This window comes from Seriola dumerili, unplaced genomic scaffold, assembly GCF_002260705.1.
Source record: "Seriola dumerili isolate Sdu_G_001 unplaced genomic scaffold, Sdu_1.0 BDQW01000800.1, whole genome shotgun sequence".
In the NCBI taxonomy this organism is placed as follows: Eukaryota; Metazoa; Chordata; class Actinopteri; order Carangiformes; family Carangidae; genus Seriola; species Seriola dumerili.
The window spans coordinates 908584-926613 of NW_019175055.1; the positions used below are offsets into that span (position 1 = coordinate 908584).

Below are 18030 nucleotides of genomic sequence, written 5' to 3' on the forward strand. Positions count from 1 at the left end.
AGAATAGATGAAAGCTGTCTACAATACAAATTCCTGTGAACACATTATCTTTGCCTAATTTCATTGTTTTATTTGATTGGAAAAGAGCAACTTTATTCACAGAACTCTCCTTCTGTGCAGATGCAGTTTATTTCAAATAGATCATCATTAAACCTTTTTTCTTTTTCAGTCGTACCACACAGCTGATCCATGTTGATCTCTTTGCTATTTCTCTGCTTTTATCCCAAATGTTTTACCTCTGTGCCTCTTAAAACAGCGTAGTATCTTAAATATTTTAGTGAAAGATTTTTGTCTTAAACTGAATTCATTGTGAGGCTGCCATCGGGTGATATCTGAATAGATTGGTTTCTTCCTCACAAAAGTCTGAACTTGAATGTCTGTACCTCAGGTGTTAAACTTATTTTTTTTCCTCCTGGGCAAAGTTTGTAAGGAAATCAGAACTAGAAGAAAATGCAGTGATGTTTTAGAAGCTGAAACGTACGGTTTATTGCGTCTGTGTGGATTCTATTCAGCAGTTTTTCTCAGAGCTGTGAAGCTGTAGCTTCAAATTTTGATGTTGGGTTCGGAGTGATTTGGTTTTCTGCTATATACACTCCAACGAACATGGACAGTAATGCACATGATATTTTTAATGTTTGTGTGTGTACAATCTTTTATAGAGTTTATGATTTAACTTCAACGTGGACCTGAAAATCAGGGGAGCTCTTTAGGTCCTGGGGAAATATCGCCATCTATAGGTCGCCCAACTACTAGTGGAGCTTGGCGCAAAATGTGATGGTTTCATTTTCAGCCTCTTAAGTTTGGGCTAAACCCAGAATCTTTACAATGTCTGGCTCCGCCTCTGAATCTCATCATCATGGAGTCGGTCTGGGAGACCCTAAATCCACAGAAGAACTGTGGCAAATTCTCTAAGATGCTTGGAACAAGCACATTTGTTTTAGTTTTTTTCTGTCTACTGCACTTTTAAGATAAATAAAAACTTATATATACAGTATATATAAACAGCATTCAGCAGTGAATTTATGGAGATTGGCAACAGTCTTAATCTTTTTAGACAAACACAACTGTTACAACAGTCAAAACAGTTTCAGATTCAGGATTCATATGTAGATTTTCTGCCACTGTTATAGTTATGGTTGTTTAAGTTTGGGCGACTAAAACTACTTGCTTGAAATTCAGGAAAGTTGGTGGGAGACAAGATGGGAACAATGGTGTCAAAATAGGATGGTTTTTGCATCTTTGCATCTGTTTCCTCTAGTAAAGCCACCAATAACAAACATAAAGGTCTAATGTTTCCTGAAGGTCCTACACGGGACGCACCGTACTCGACTCGAAATCTAATCAACTTTGAAGAAAAACTGTTTTTGCTACTGTAATTGAAATGTTCGTTTCCTGCTGGTGAAAAGATGTTTTTTCTACATCATCTGATTGTTGGTGCTCAGATAGCAGGAAAAAATTTTGCTCCTGTGTCGTTTCTGTTGGTGTGGTTGCCATGGTTACATTAAATCACAAGTGTTAATGTCATTATGTAGGTCTGTACTTTTAGTTTGAATACCTTTCTTCTGGACTGTTTCTACAGAGCTGCTGCTGTGTGTGTGTGTGTCAGTGTGTGTGTGTGTGTGTGTGTGTGTGTGTGTGTGTATGTGTGTGTGAAACGACCATAAGCTGTTATCGTCATGCGGCTGTTTACTGTGATAATTATGAACCCATCAGTCAAATGCTCCCATTTCATTATCTATAACGACTCACCTTCAGATTGTCCACTGTCGACTCGTTGAAACAGCCTATGGGAGCGAACGCGGCTTCCTGTATTGATTGTCACTGATGCCGTTGAAGGTACAATCATTAACCCTGTCAGAGTGAAAGATTGCGACGCCGTTCAGGCTTGAAGGAAGCCAACATACGCGGCGCATCAGACACCACATTGCTCACCTTCCAAATGGCCTGCGCTTTGTGTCGATGGTAGGAATCACGGGTCGTCACTTGTCACCGGATGACCTGCTTGAAGGATGACGACGACTACCTCATTGCTCATACCTTCTGCCCCGTCTACGCCGCAGTGCCCTTCCGATGGAGCGCGTTTTCCAAGCAGAATGGTTGTCATTTCGGTTTTGCCCAGGAAAACGATGCTTGCTCTGTAATGGCACATTGCAGCTAGGTCACCAGCAGCCAAATGGAATATTGAAAAATGGAAGTGATTGCGTGTTTGGTGTCATGCTGTCAGGTGACTCGCTGCTTTCGGGGAAATATTAGACTCTGACGCGCCAGGTAGATGGATGACATTTCTGTGTCTGGACAAGGAATGATGCCGGGGTGGAAACATCATGTCCGACCCATTTGTATTTAGAGGAGCAGTTGAAATGAAATGCACGATGAGATATTCTACATACATATGTTTTATGTCTCTTCTTGCAGACAGCAGTCTCCTCAAGACTATTGATGGTTCCCATTTGGACTGTGTGGTCAAAAGACATCCTGCGCTGGTTTCCATGATGCACCTCCTCCCAGAGAACGTCCTCGTCTCTGGAGATGAGAACATCCCCGGGCTTGCAGCTTCTCCGACAGGTAAACTTCACATCACGAAGAATGAACAACACATTATTATATCACAAATGATAAATGATCTGGATAAGACAAAACTTCTCAACAACAGGAAAATGTGTTAGTCGGTTCTGACATCAGGTCGATAAAATAACGAATGAATTCAAAATGTCTTCCTTCTGATTAGTTGGTGGCCCTGTTATTCTCATTAAGGTTATTTAAACACATATGAGAAATAATGATAGAAAACTGGCCAGAATTACTGCGCAAAAATGGAGAGTAATGGCGAGTAAATGGTAAAAGTGTGTTGAGCCGTGAGTGAAAAATAAATGTTTTATAATCCACATGAGCCAGGTCTCTCCTGTAATGTTCACTCACCTCCAGCTCTTTCTGCAGACCTTACAGGCCTTATTGCCCATGTTCCACATTTTCCCTCCATTTCTTTGCCTTTTTTGGCTCAAATTGCAGCATGAACGCACAAGAAACAACACGTTTTAGGGCATTTTACTTTCTGTTAGCGTGTAGCCTGCTGCCCTTTCACTTGTTCCTTCAGTGTGTGCTGCAAGATCGAACAATCTTCCTGTGTTTTACTTTGACATATGTGAGGTGTCTGTTCCCGTCCTGACTCTGTGTTTACTGCACAACAACAACAACAACAACAACAACATCTGACAAGGTGGAAAATGATATGATGGTACTTCCACCATTCCTTTCCTCCGATCCAATCTGATCTGATGGCAACCTTTAAACAAAGGAACTGAATTACTTCATGTGAAACAACAAAATAAAAAATGATTAAAACTCAAGACATTAAGGAGCTATTTGTACATTTTTTCTATTGCTACATAGCTAACGTTAGCATTAACAGCTGTTTTCTTACCAGTCTAGAGGAAACGTTCCAGCTCAGCATCAAACTTCATTCCTTTACTCACCAACATCTGTCTCCAGAGGTGGAGAGACGCACCACTGTTAATTCTTGTCTCCATCATGTCGTTTCTTCTTCGACTCACTGTAGCCTCCAGTCGGACCCGAGGATGTGTCATAACCTCTCATCTTGTAAACACGACGACGGAGGAACCGAAGCTAAATAGTTTATGATAGAAAAAGAACTTGAAAAATTGAAGGACAATTGAAATGGTGGCAAAACGGATAGATAAATAATACTTCATACAACTGGAAATAAAAAATATAAAAGATATAAGACAAATACTTTTTTTTATCTGAAACCAAATAAAATGAATAATATATGACAAGTCTGGGCATCAAAAGGACTACAAACATATTCACAAATATTTAATAAGACTTGGAGGCCACATCAACTAAATTAGTCACAGCTGTGTCAAATTTCTATAAATATTTACAAATCAGAAACTTTTTATTAAAAAAGAGGACGCAACCAAGAACTCCCCCTAACAATATTCATGATGAACAATTATAGAGTTTTCGTTGGAAATATAGACAAGATTCTTTATTACACATATTCAAAATGTACATTATGAATTAAATCAGACTGTGGAGGAGAATCACCCCCGTTTACTTTTACTGTCCAATAGCAATTCATTGCAATCTCTTTTATGAGCTCACGTTAGAAACAGACAGACACCTTAACCGGATACTGAACCAATGAGAAGGAACCTGCTCCACCTTGATCCAGAAACTGGAAGTCAAAAGTAAAATAAAGTAAAAAAAAAACAAACAAAAAAATAAACAAATAAATATATATGTATTAATATTAATATGTTTTAATGTGTGTTTCTTTTAACCTCTGTATGTGTGCATATATATATTCCTACAAGTATGTGCATGCACATGTATTTTAGTACGTGTATGTGTGTATGCTGCAAAAGTCATTGTACACATATAAATGTATGTATGTGTGTATAATTAAATTCAATTAACTAATTGCTTTAATTGAAAATTTACACTTCTTTGTCGATTTTCTTTCTGTTTAACAGTAAGAAATACAAATATTATTGTAAGAAAACTATATGTAAGCAAATGTATTTTCATGTTTTATGTCTCCATCTGTCAAAATAACAAACCAGACAATCAACACTTAATATTTAATATTGGCCTTTTTTTGAAACTTAGTTCCATCAGAAGTTGAAAAGTCTGCAGTACTTAGAAAGTAAGTTTCTAAGGGGAAATGTAATGAAGTCTGACAGTGCAGAGCTATAATCATTGGGAGTCAGTGGGAGGTATGGTAGCAGGCTAATCCTCTTCATGTTCTGGGGCTGTGAGCAGCGGAGACCTAAGCTGCCTTTTAAGACCACAGCCACCGGCTTGATATTCACGCTGCATTCAGAACAGCCCCAGTCTGCGCTCCAGAGACAAGGGCTGCAATGAAACGCTTGATGGCTACATTACTCTTGACGAGATTACAATCACACTGGCTATTTTCTCTTTGCTGCGTCTGAAAGGGGCGATTGTGGACTTCACAGGCTTTCCCACTTCATCCATTGGCTGAGATGCTTTCTTCAGTCGATTCTGATTTAATTTACGCCGGGTATCCAAATGGAAACAGTTTTTGTTGTTTGACACGAGCACTGGTATCTCTCTCTGTGGAATAAATATTCCAGTGATTGGCATTAGGCTGCGCACCACAAATCAATGGCGCAGTTATTTAGATGGAGCTGCTGTCTCTCAGAAAAGTTCTAATCAAATATATTCATAATCAAAGTGCTGCCAAAAAAAAGGGGTGTGTTTGTTTCATCATCCAGCTGGATAGAAATCTCCACGAAGGGAGTCAGAAATATGACAATGAATGATGCTTCATAGAATATATTATTTCGTGTGGTTTTGATACGTAGCAGTTTACAGCGTTAAAGTGTTTGTTTGTTTGTTTGTTTGTTTACATCCTCCCTGCCACTCATTCACATCCCATATTCTTTCACTCTCCACTACCTGACGCTTTGTTAAGATAGCAGCTCAAACATGAACCCCCTGAACCAGCAGCCGACAGACTCACACAGTCAACTGCTACTCTGTGCAAAATAAAAACAAAACTGAAGTCAAGGTTGAGGGATCAACATAAATTCTACGGGCATGCAACATTCGAAGCGGAGCGTCTCTGGAGTCCAGGGTGAGGCAGATAGATTAATAAGTAAAACTGCCATGAAACAGCAAGTGTTTGTGGAAACTAACCCTTTGGCTCTTAACCGGGGAGAGTTCAGCTCACTTTGTAAGATAACACACACACATAAGGAATCAGCAGCACGGCTATAACACAGCATCAAACCATGTGTTTTCCACACGACTGCTTTCTTTTAGCTTTCTAGAACTTCTGGGATGCAATTATACAGTTTTCTGCGGATGACGGGCGATGTTAGGCAAATGGGTCGCAAATAGGAATAAAGTTGTTTCACATATTTATTATGGTAGATGGTGGTTTTTAGTTGGGTTTTTTTTTTTCTTTTACTGAGCTGAAAACAGAATGAACAAACCAGAGGAAACTGGAAGCGCTCTAACTCTAATATTAGTGTGTAAATGTCATGACATGCTGATAGTTTGATGCTGTGTTTGTGCCGTCATCAGGAGATGCTCTGCTGAGGCCTCAGCTGCTCAAGATGCTGCCCTTCACCCTGAACAGACTGACCGTCTCCCTCCAGCCGTCCCTGGAGAAGTTCGAGAGTCAGCTGCTGGCGCTGATCAATGCTGACTGCCATAACACAGTAAGACCTGGCTTACACTTATACTTTATTTTACTTTATTTTTTTTCTACCGAGAAGTCAACTACAGATACAGGGTGAGGGGAAAATCTGAATCAGAATCAGAACCTGGTTTATTACCAAGTAGGTTTTCAACTTCTGAGGATCTTTTGGTGCATGACAATAAATATAATATGGAGAAAAGAAATATAAACATAGATGAAACAACAAGTTCTGCAGGTCAAATAACTTAAATATCTAAGCTATTTTTACTTTTGACTTCCAGTTTCTGAATTAAGGTGGAGCAGGTTCCTTGTCATCTCATACCGACATATGCTTGAATATGTTTTTGTTTGTTCAGGTTCTTGATAAGTTTGAAATATTTTCATAATAGAGATTGCAATCAATTGCTATTGGACAGTAAAAGTAGAAAAAATTAACAATAAGATAAAGTATATACAACAAAAATGTTAAGAAATGTTATAGAAAATCTAAATATGAAAAATACAAATATGTCCGCTGTGCAAAATGAATTGAAATATACACACTTATAAAGCAAATATGCCTTTTTCTCATCCCACATCCTTTTAAATGAACAATATATAGTGTTCTTCCAGGGGCAAAACATATCACCTTATAGTTTTCTGATATAAAGGTATCTACACAATCCCGATAACATTTCATCCTCGTGAGGTAACAGGTCACTACGCTCCTTAAATTAAAGATGGCCGCGATGGCCTTGACACACCTCTGCTAAGATTATTTTCCCCAGCCTGATGCTTTCCTTTATCTTACTTTCCGTTTCTTCAGTGTGCAAGCACAGGCCCTTTTTACAGCTGCCACTGCAATTTAAAACACATCACATCCCAAACTAAATGGAGCTTATCTGTTCTCTTTCCTCTCCCTTGTCCACGGAAACCCACACGGTTAACTGTATTTGACAGGTGCAGCTATGGACGAGCAATTATTTGTACAGTGACTTTTGCGCAGGCCCTATCTGTTCACTTCAGCCTAAGTGAGATATGTCTTTAGTGGGGATGATAATTGATATGACAATGCTGTCACTCCGTATCTCTCTCCCATTGCGCTTTGATACCGCTGGGCTGGATCCTCACACTCAAACACAGGGGGCCGAGTGTTTAGAGCTGAAGTGGAACAAATGGTAGTCACTAGTGTCTCTACCTTGTGAATAGATGGTAAGTCGACCACCTGCCAAACATTTGTTTTTTTTAGAGCTGCAGGTGGCTCGGGGCTCAGACGCTTATTTTGATGGATAAGTGAAGAATCTGCACAGAAAAGCCTCATTATGTCATTAAAAGTTTCCACGGTAAAAAAAACCCCCAAAGGTTTCACTATTTTCAGTCATTTTCAGAACCGTGTGGAAAGTCAAACTAATATGAATAATGATTTGGTATTTTTCACTTTTTTTTCTTTTTTTTTTTTGCAGTTACTTTGTTCTTGTAAAATATGATCTTGAGAAAAGCGTTATATCGAAAACATTTAATTATCCTGAAAAAAAAGATTACCGCTTTTTAGGATTCAAAGCGTCTGTTTTTAAAACAGGAATAACACAGAAAATTATCATCTGACAACATAAAAAATATATGAATATAAGAAAATATAAAAATAGATTTAATACAAGTGGAAAAGAAAAGAAGAAGCAACAAAGCAAAAATATAACTGTAAGTGATTAAAACAAATAGCAACATGTGGAAGCAGGTGATGAGAAGAAGCCACAGTCATTGTGACCACATCATACAAAGGTACAAACCCCACCTCCAGCACCACTCTCAGGACAATGACCATTGACAGTCTGAGCCCTTCAGAATAAAAGTCTTAGTTATGCCTGTCTCTGTTCTCTCATGTACTAGGCCACAAAATCTCTGTATTATGTTGTTGGAAATTAGCTCTTGGTCATTGATTAACTATTCTAATCAGATATTCTAATTAGCTGCAGCTGTGTGCTCTAGTTTGAAATGAAATGAATGAAATAGGAATTAAAAAAGCGGATAGCAGAATGAAAAGAGTAGAATTGAGAAAAGAGGACAAAGTAAAGGTGCTTAGGTCAGTGGGCAGGTTGGTCCGGCAGATTCATTTCCCTTTAGAATAATATTAAGTGAATAATATTAAGTGTGTAATGTACGGTGGCTCCGCCTTGGGGCAGCCTCAGGCCCTGGTGGGAGGGCGCTGTCCTTTCATGGGTCTGACTTCTCTTCCTTTTCAGAAGTGCTCCCGGACTCACGGGAGGGAGCCGGTTCTTTGGGGACTCGCAGGCCTATTTAAGATTAGTTATATTTAAAGGGAGGCTGTCGGAGAATCAGCCCTCCCTGACTTCTCATGCAGCAGCAGCGGAACAATGTCTGGAGGTTCCCAGTGTACATTATATGACCAGAAAAAAGGAGCGTTGGGGTGGGGTGGGGGTGAATGAATGCATTATTAATGAATGGACACACAAGAAAAATCGTAATTTAATAAAGAGATTGGTATTAAATGTGCTGAGGCACATTTTGAACTCCCTAAAGGCTAAACCCCGCTGCCAGCCCCACCCTCAGGTTATGTCATATTATATCTGCGATTAGAAATAGTATTAGTTTCTTGTGTGAAGCAGATATAATGCACAGCTCTATGTTTGTATTTTTTTGGCTTCTGGGCCGTAAAAGAAGAAATTTAGGGACATGGACAAAGATTCAGGGTCATAGTTATTTTTTAAAGAAAGAACATTAGTGCATCTCATTTTAAACATCAAACATACAGCCTGCATAAGACACAGGGACAAACTTAACGAGGACATTAGTTAAGAATTTTGAACAGATGTACTTTTAAAATGCTTTTTAAATAATTCAGAACAGGATTTGAATTCATTTCTGTTTTAAAGCGCCATGTATTCTTCTTCTCCTGTGTTTTATTTTGAAGTGTTGCTCCATAAGAAGATATATTTGTGGTTTTAAGAACCAAAAACCATCTCAGTGTAGCGGGGCTTGGGTGACTGCTTTGTTGTGACATCACAAAGTTCCAGAAGTCCTGACGGCTGGTTTTAAGGCTCAGTTTCTGAATACAGGCTGTGTGCATTTCTCTGTGGACTGAGGCTTTGATTCTTTCACAGTATTAATATAGAAGCTAGACCTGATCTATAATCAAACTACACATGGACAGAGACCTTTACACTGGATATTAGATTGTAGAACAGCAGCAGCAATATATATAACAGTGATAAACAATATAAACTCAGTGATGTCTCCCTGGAAACAAATGTAAAATCTACAATAGAATAAATGAAATGACTGACTGAGTTTCCAGTGGACATGCATGTGTGTGATATTTGAATTGACTGGACATTAACTTGTAGTGTCATTGTTTTATAGTAACACCTGTGCTGATGTACAGACAACACGTCCCTTTATCCAATGAAATACGATGGAGTAAACTACACCTCTGTCTTCTCTTTCCACTGTGAGCTAAGTGACATGTTAGCATGAATAATTCTCTCATTGTGGTGTTCACAGTTTTTTTTAATTTTTTTTTCTCATTTGTGAAATGTTCTTTGAAGCTCTTCACAACCCGTCTAACAGTCCAAGTTGTGTAGATTAGTTAAATGTTCCAGACTTTTATAACTTCAGTGGGATGACGACATTCTCACGTCTGTGAGGTGTTAATATATGCAGAAGTCAGCTTGATTGCAGCTTTTAATTAAAGTGTGTTAGTGTGTATGTGTGTGTGTGTGTGTGTGTGCGTGTGTGCGTGTGTGTGCGTGTGCGTGTGAGTGAGATAGAGACAGACAGAGAAAGAAAAAGAGTGTGTGTGACCTTTAAAAGTGTGACTCCAGCTGGATTGTCATCAACCTGTCTCTGAAGTGATGCTGACACCTCATCCGCCAACTCAGTTTCACCATTGTGCGAATGTGTGTGTGTGTGTGTGTGTGTGTGTGTGTGTGTGTGTGTGTGTGTGTGTGTGTGTGTGTGTGTGTGTGTGTCTGTGACTCCATGCTAGTGTGTCTGTTCTTAAATTGGCATTGAGGCAGAAGTGGAGTGACAGAAATGAGGAGGAACGGGGTGGCGGATGAATGTACAGTGCAGCATGAGACGAATCCTTTACGCCGGCTTCCAGTCTGACGTACAGTCTCCACATAATCTCCCCTTAAGTATTTCTATTTTTAGTCCCACAAACTATCACAGAATGTGGCTTCTTTTTAAAGTCCACTTTCCCACATATTATACAGCCGCTGCCCTAGTTGATGTGCTTTTCATGTGAACTACTGTAGGAGCTATGGAGTGCTACCTCTCGTAGCCTCGTAGTGCCATTTAACAAGCACTAGGATAATTTCAAGTGTAGGCTTTAACCTCTCGAGACGCACTCTGACCTGCAGTTTAAGAATCCAACACTATTCATCTGCAGGAATGCTTGAACATGTCCGCCTTCCCCTACGTCTGAGGGAAGCCACAGGCTACATCACCTCGAATGACCCAAAGCCGCCGTTCACCTACATCTCCAATAAAATCTATTCCTCTTGATAAAAGGGCCGAGCTCTTGTCAGAAATTATGTAACATCTCGGCATGTGATCAAACGACCGAGAACAGAAGATGATGAAGAGAAGGAGAGGAGCAGGCGAGGACCAATGCCACGCCGCAGGCAGAACAAAACGCCTCAGGCTGATTTAATGAATGGAGAAAGACTGTGGCAACAAAGCTCCAGGAAGTTTTCATTTGTCCTAAAAGAAGAAAACTGGGACTGCCCCTGTGGACGTGCTACTATAAAAAAAAAAAAAAACAAAGGAGGTTGAACATTTCCGAAATAGGAGGCGTCTTGCACGCCGTCCTCCGAGGACACCGAGTTTGGCTGCACCTTCAAATGTGCCGGCTGAGTTCCTTCTCCGTAACATAATTAGGCCTGTAACCACTGTAACTGCTGCAGTGCAAAGGAACAGGGTTTAATGCACTTGGCTGGCATCAAATATTCATGAGATGCAGGTCTTCGTAATGACAGACGATTCAACGGTGAGATGAAATAGACTGCGACTGGTTATAGACCCTATAAGTCAGACAGGACAGAGAATGCACAGTGGTTTAATGAGGAAAGATAGATAGAGAACGTAAAGATGTTAGTCTCTGTGTTTTCCCTCTGTTGGTGGGATACATCAGGAGAATCTGAACAAAGCGGCCTCCGGGAGACATTTAAGAACACTGTGAGACATACAGGCTGATGCCGTATTAACGATTGTTCAGCCACTCGTAGGATCTCGACTATTTGCATTATTAGAAGTCTTTTAAAGGCAATGCACCTCAAAGTGTTCCTGAACGCTCAGCTGATATCACTCAGGGTCTTTAAGTGTAGGTGACGCAGCATTGTTTGACACAATCCCAAATATGTGTTATTTTGTGGGAATTCAGCTGGTCCTGATGCGATCATAATTTAAGATAAACTGTATTGATTCCACGCAGGGAAATTTATGTGTTGGATCCGAAACATTATTTATTCATTGCAAACTATCAGACCTGCATCACGGCCTGTCGGCGCAGGTGCTGCAGTTCCACAAACAGCGGATGATGATCGGCAGAGATTATTTAACATGTTAAAAAGACGCTCTTACTCGTCTAACACTGGCTGTTTGCTGAAAGTAACAATGAACAACAGTCATTCTTTTAAAGCATTACCTGTGTGGGACCTATTATTTGCAGAAACCAGCATCATGATGAATGTAAATGTGATATTCTGCTCTTTATTTTTACTGTCAACAAATCCCATGAAAAGAGCAGATCTGACATGTACTGAGTGTGTATCTACAGCCTGGAGCCGGTTTCACACCGACAGACTGTGACTGTGGCTCAGATAAAAACAAACAGTCAGACTTCAGATGGACTGAGTCTGAGTTCATCCGTTGCACAAAGCAGTTTAGTTCTCCACTATCTTCAGCCGGACTGTGGTACAATGAAGACTTTTTTTCAAAATAACAAAATGGCCGACCGAAGAACCGCATCCACTCACCTAATTGGGAAATTCAGTGAAGGGTGAAACACTGAAAAGAAAAATCCGATTTGGAAAAAAAATGGCCGCTGTCTCTAAAAACTATTTCTCTTCTCTTTGCTCCATAACAATGTCCACAAATTATGAACCATTCCTGTTTTTTTTTGTTGTTGTTGGGTGCTACTGGTCAGCGCAGGTGTCACTGATTGTTACCATGGTAACAATGGTCTTAGGGCTAAGTTAGCCTGGGGGTAAGATGTAATTTTTTTGGCTTAGAATGAGTCAGTCTTTTATTTTTGTGTAACAGTTTTACTTGCGATGATGAAAACCCAGCTACTGTTGCACTGGGTGACCTGTTCCTTCATTACCATGGACACACACCTTCCTGTTGCCATGAACACTCACGATTGGACCAGATGCTTGTTAATCCTTTGCTGAAAAATGGACCTTAAGAAAAGGAACCATTTACTCCTGTTTGAGTGACGGTTGGCCAGCTGTCCCGAGGAAATTACGGAGCCCTTTAAAGAGTCATGTCTTCAATAGGAAGAAATGGGTTTGGGGTTGTGTGCCTCAGAGTCAGAGAGGACTGAGAAAGTCTAATAACACCAGCCTCATCCTTTAAGGGGTATGACGTTGCACGTTCAAGTCCCGTTGGTGTTGGTCGCTGGACTGGACCCACCGTCAGAGGTTTCTTTCCTCCACAATGTTCTCGCAGTGGATGAAAGTGGCATGTTATATATATGTTATGCTTGCAGGGATAAGTGGTGTGAAATAGGAAGGGAAATAGGAAGGCAGCAGTGTGAGTGTGTGTTTGACTGAATATTTTCTGAGTGTTTCAGCAGTAGGGCAACAGTGATTTATCGGTGGCAGCGCTGTGCCAGTTAAAATCTGTTAAGGAGTAGGGGAGTGGGAGGATGAGAGTGGCATGCTAATGATGCTGCCACTGTTTCTTGCCATGGATGACTCACCCTCAATATGGGGGTGCTAACATCCACTGTGTGGGTAGCAGCAGCACACAGACATACACACACACACACACAGACACACACACACACACACACACACACACATACATGTCTTGACATAGATGCAGCAAAAATCAGGAATGTAAATGAGAGTGGATTCAGACCAGAAGTGAAACACGAATATGTTCGAGCACAGGTCTGTAGTGTAGGTGAATGTCCTGACTGATGTCGTATCTGTAGGTCAAAACATGGAAAATGACGAGACGTCGAGCAGCTAACTAGCATCTTCTCCACGACTGTGTGAGAGACACAAAAACTGAGCGAAGGATTTTTCTTTTGTTTTGCTGGTTTTCAAAGAGGGAACATGCCAGAGTTGTGTAACCCGCTCGGTAATTGGCTTATACAAAACTCATGTGGGACATAATTTCACCTGCTTTCTCTCTCTCACACTCTCTCTCTCTATCTCTCTCACACACACACACACACGCACACACACACACACATACACACCCACCCCTTGAGATGACAGTTGCCATCTGTAGAGTTATTATTACCTTACACAGCCTACACATTGGTATCACAAAAGTACTGACATGAAAACTTACTGGTGAATAGCTAACGGCTCTTAATGGTAAAAAAAAACATCTTTGTAAAAGCCGTGAAGCACCAAACCCAGGTGTTTTTAGCTTCTTTACAGCTAGTCCTTTATAGCTGCCTATTAGAGCTGCATTTACCAGCAGATTTTCTTTTTTAATAAAAGAAGAAAATGAATGACATGGACTGAAAAACTGAAAAAGTGACCAGCATTCAGAAAGTGTTCACACACCTTCACATCTCACATTTTGTTATGTTACAGCCTGAAATCATTTAAATCCGTTTCCCTCATCCATCTACACTCAATAGCCCATAATGGCAAAGTGAATTTATGAAAAAGGAACTAGAATCACCGCCTCGCAGTTGTATCCCTCCACCAACCGGCCAAGTGGCAGGACACATGGTCACAGTCTCTCCTACAGTTACAGCGCTGAATAATGACCAGAGGTGTTTCTGCAGAGCATTATGATGTCACAGTGAAGTTGACCTTTGACCTTTTGCATATAAAATGTCATCACTTCATTTTATCCTTATAAACATTTTTTTTTTGTGGGTTTTTGTGGGGTCACAGTGACCTTTGACCTTTGACCAAAAAACTCTCATCGGTTCATCCTTGAGTCCATGTGGACATTTGCGCCAAATTTGAGGAAGTTCCCTCCAGGTGTCACTGAGATATCGCGTCGGAGGCATATTGACAGTATTCAGACTATGACACCTGAAATTTAGCTCAGGTTCTTCACATTTCTCTTGATCACCTTTGAGATGTTTCGTCACCTTGGTTGGAGTCCACCTGTGGTGAATTCAGCTGGTTGGACGTGATTTGGAAAGGCACACACCTGTCTGATATTTTACGTATCAGAGCAAAAAGCCATGAGGTGAAGGAACTGCCCGCAGAGCTCAGAGACAGGGTCGTGTCGAGGCTCAGATCTGATCCTGAGTTAAAGGGTCTGAAGACTTAAATCACTGCGATGTTTCAGTTTTTTCCTTTTCAATAAATTTGCAAAGATTTCAGTATTCTGTTTTGGGGTTGTCATTATGGGGAACTGAGAGTGAAGGGAAAAATGAAGGCTTTCAGTAAGTATGAGACTGCAACATAACAAAGTGTTTAAAAGGTGAAATACACTGTAAATACTTATAGAGGTCGTTAAAATACGTAAAATAAACCGAATAAGAAAATATTTATAATAAAAAATGTAAAGTACTGAATGATTCATTTGTTCCCCTGCTAACTGCTGCCTGTGTCTGTCCCCAACAAATCTGTGTGTAATAAAACCATAATATTTAGACAAATAGACGCCCTTCCTGTTTAGACGTTTCTACATTTCAATCCAAAATTTGTTTTCTAACAACTTTAGGAATAATTATGGTTGTGACAGATCTCAGTTTTCCTGTGTGCACATGCTCGAGCGACATCAGACACACACACATTTGTGTTTGCGTCTGTGTGTGCTCGCGCATAAATAAGCAGCCACATAAAACTGGGCAAACAGATAATCAAATATAATGTGAGATAATGTGGATAATCAGAAATGAGAGGGAACATTTAATTATCCTGTCAAGATAAGAAAGAAAAGATGTAATTAGCCTATGAGTCATAGCATTATTTAAATTATTTCGCTGATAATATATTTCAGCTGAACTCGGCTTTGGCAGCTCGGTCAGCGCCGCTCCTCTTTCACATGAACATGATGACTCTTTCCTCTCAGTGCGATGGTAATGGCCCGTAATAGGTGTGTTATTCAGGTTCAACTCAGACATGTGCAATTGAATTTGTTTATGCTCCTCTGAGCTGATTTTTCTGTCCTTTAAAGAACCGGTGAAACGTCTGTTAGGAAGGGTGTCAACATCCTCGCTCTCTCATTACGAGTTACATAAACATTAAACGCTTTCCTTCATAGTAAGTGATAAATTGAGACGTTGCAGACTTTGTTTCTGGGAAATTAAACTCATCTTTCTCCATTACTGAGCGTAGTGCCACATGAACCACTGTATTGTGGGATTTTTCAGCAAAAAGTAGTGCACATGGACGGAAGTGAGAAAGGAGGCAGCGATGTCTTTTCATCTTTTACACGCCGTCGCCGACGACGACTTCTGTCACTTTTTGTTTTTACAAGCGAGCGCAGCTCTATGAATATCTTCCCGCAGAGACCGTCTGAGAGCATGTGTTGTTATCCCCATATTTACACTATCGCCGCGTCCTCCACCTCTCATAGCAGTGGGGTTTTTCACCCCACCTTCCTTTGAGTGCAGCTATTCTGAACAGTTACTTATCACACTTCTGTCTTCCCGTGTGGTGGGACGATGACTCATAGTACAAACTTGTTCTTTGCGAGCAAACCTGCGACTTCCTCTGGCGCTGACAGTGATCCAGAGGTTTTATCCAACTTTGAAATTCAATCTCTGGGACAAACAAACATTTTGGGGGGATTTTTATGGCCCTTTTACGGTAACATCTTTAAATTGATTCTAAATCATCACCAGTCCAAAACACAATATTATACATCACAATATCGGTAGGTGACAGGTTTCAGACGTCCATATTGGGACTTCTGACCCTGGTATTGATCAGTGCCACTGAGCCTTGTCACGACTGTTTATGAAGTCCCTGCCCAGTGATTACAGGGTCAGGACCCGGTGGCTGTCTTGAGCTTCATAAGTCCCAGTTGGAGCCATTAAAGAGAGCTTGCTCTCTCACTTCATCTCCTGCCCTTTGAGCACAAAGAAATAACCTTCACAAACTAATTCTTCCTCCTCTGAAAATCTACACTCATTTCCCTCAGACTGGCACAATGAGGCAGCTGTCGCCTGCTTTCCGTTTCTCTCCCAACTGCTATTATTTCTAAATTCACGCTAAATTACTTCCTTTCTCTTTAGCAGTTCTATTTTATTCAAATGACAGTGTCCCCAACTAAATCAATCTTGCTTACTAATATTTCAGTTGAACCGGTAAATTGAATCTAAGAGAATCTTTGTTTTTAATATTTGACAATGATAATGCCATTTTCAGGTGTGAATACTCAAGTGAGGAAATAATCTTCCACCTCTGCACTTCAGAGGTTTTTTCTCATTTTATTTTGGAATGAAATTCAAATGAGGGAGGGGGGTGAAAAAAAAAACACCCTCCAAAAATAAATATAAATATCACCCCCCCCCCCCCCCCCCAAGATAAGATATGTTTTCCACCACAGTTATCTTTGACTTGCTGATTTCAAAGGAACGTGGTCATTTTTCCTGGAGATCACAGACACATTAGAAACGTGGGTTTTGCAGTTTAAGAAAACATGTCTGTTGAGCCCTGGAGGCCGTGTTGCTCTCGATGCACTGCAGACTAACAGCCGTGAGAGGAGCCATCGCAGATAATAGTGATGCACTGGCTTAGATGCATTTTTTTTTCCTCAGTTTATATTCTTGTTTTTTCCAATAGGAAATGGATGGTTAAGCAGAATGTTTTGTTTCCCTTTTACAACGCCCACACCAGAGTGACTCGTCTAATTGGGAGACAAAAAACCCCACCACCGACTCTTCTCTTACAACGCACTGCTTTTGTTTACTCTGTTAACAAAGCTCTAAAACAAACTGCCTCCAAAAGCATGCAAATTAGTTTCATTCTGCCTCCCCCTTCCCCTTCCTTTAATGATGCAAACAGCATTTAGGCAAGTTGGCTTTGGAGGAAATTCCACTTTTTCTAACCTAAGTGTGCATTATGATTTCTGAGGCGGCCATGTTGATGGGCTGCACTGCTGCTGTCTAGTTTAGCAATTTCTAGAAGCAATATCTGTGTGTGTGTGTGTGTGTGTGTGTGTGTATGTCTGTGTGTGTGTGTGTGTGTATGTCTGTGTGTGTGTGTGTGTGTATGTCTGTGTGTGTGTGTGTGTGTATGTCTGTGTGTGTGTGTGTGTGTATGTCTGTGTGTGTGTGTGTGTGTATGTCTGTGTGTGTGTGTGTGTGTATGTCTGTGTGTGTGTGTGTGTGTATGTCTGTGTGTGTGTGTGTGTGTATGTCTGTGTGTGTGTGTGTGTGTATGTCTGTGTGTGTGTGTGTGTGTATGTCTGTGTGTGTGTGTGTGTGTATGTCTGTGTGTGTGTGTGTGTGTGAGAGAAAGAGAAAGACACACCCTCATGGCACCGGTGCGCTCATCACTCAGAAAAGTCCCTCTTCTGTGACTCTGGAAATGGAGTATAATTTAACTTGGGGGCCATTTCATTGTTCCCTTTAAGCTTCTTAGCTCTAAAATATTCATATTTCAGGCGAGGGAGGAAGAAATCTGTGACGGCAGCAGACAGAGGCGAGAGGCAGAAGAAAGAGGATAGTGAGCAAGAGAGGT

General features: G+C 40.6%; 1 protein-coding gene across 1 annotated transcript in view; it reads left to right on the forward strand.

Moving 5' to 3' along the window:
• Positions 1–18030, forward strand: part of nphp4 (nephrocystin 4) — a 162883-nt gene that overhangs the window by 31571 nt on the left and 113282 nt on the right. Inside the window, exons 5-6 of the mRNA XM_022765934.1 lie at positions 2416–2565; positions 6076–6212. Of these exons, the coding sequence (XP_022621655.1) occupies positions 2416–2565; positions 6076–6212 (287 nt within the window). The remainder of the gene's footprint in view (positions 1–2415; positions 2566–6075; positions 6213–18030) is intronic.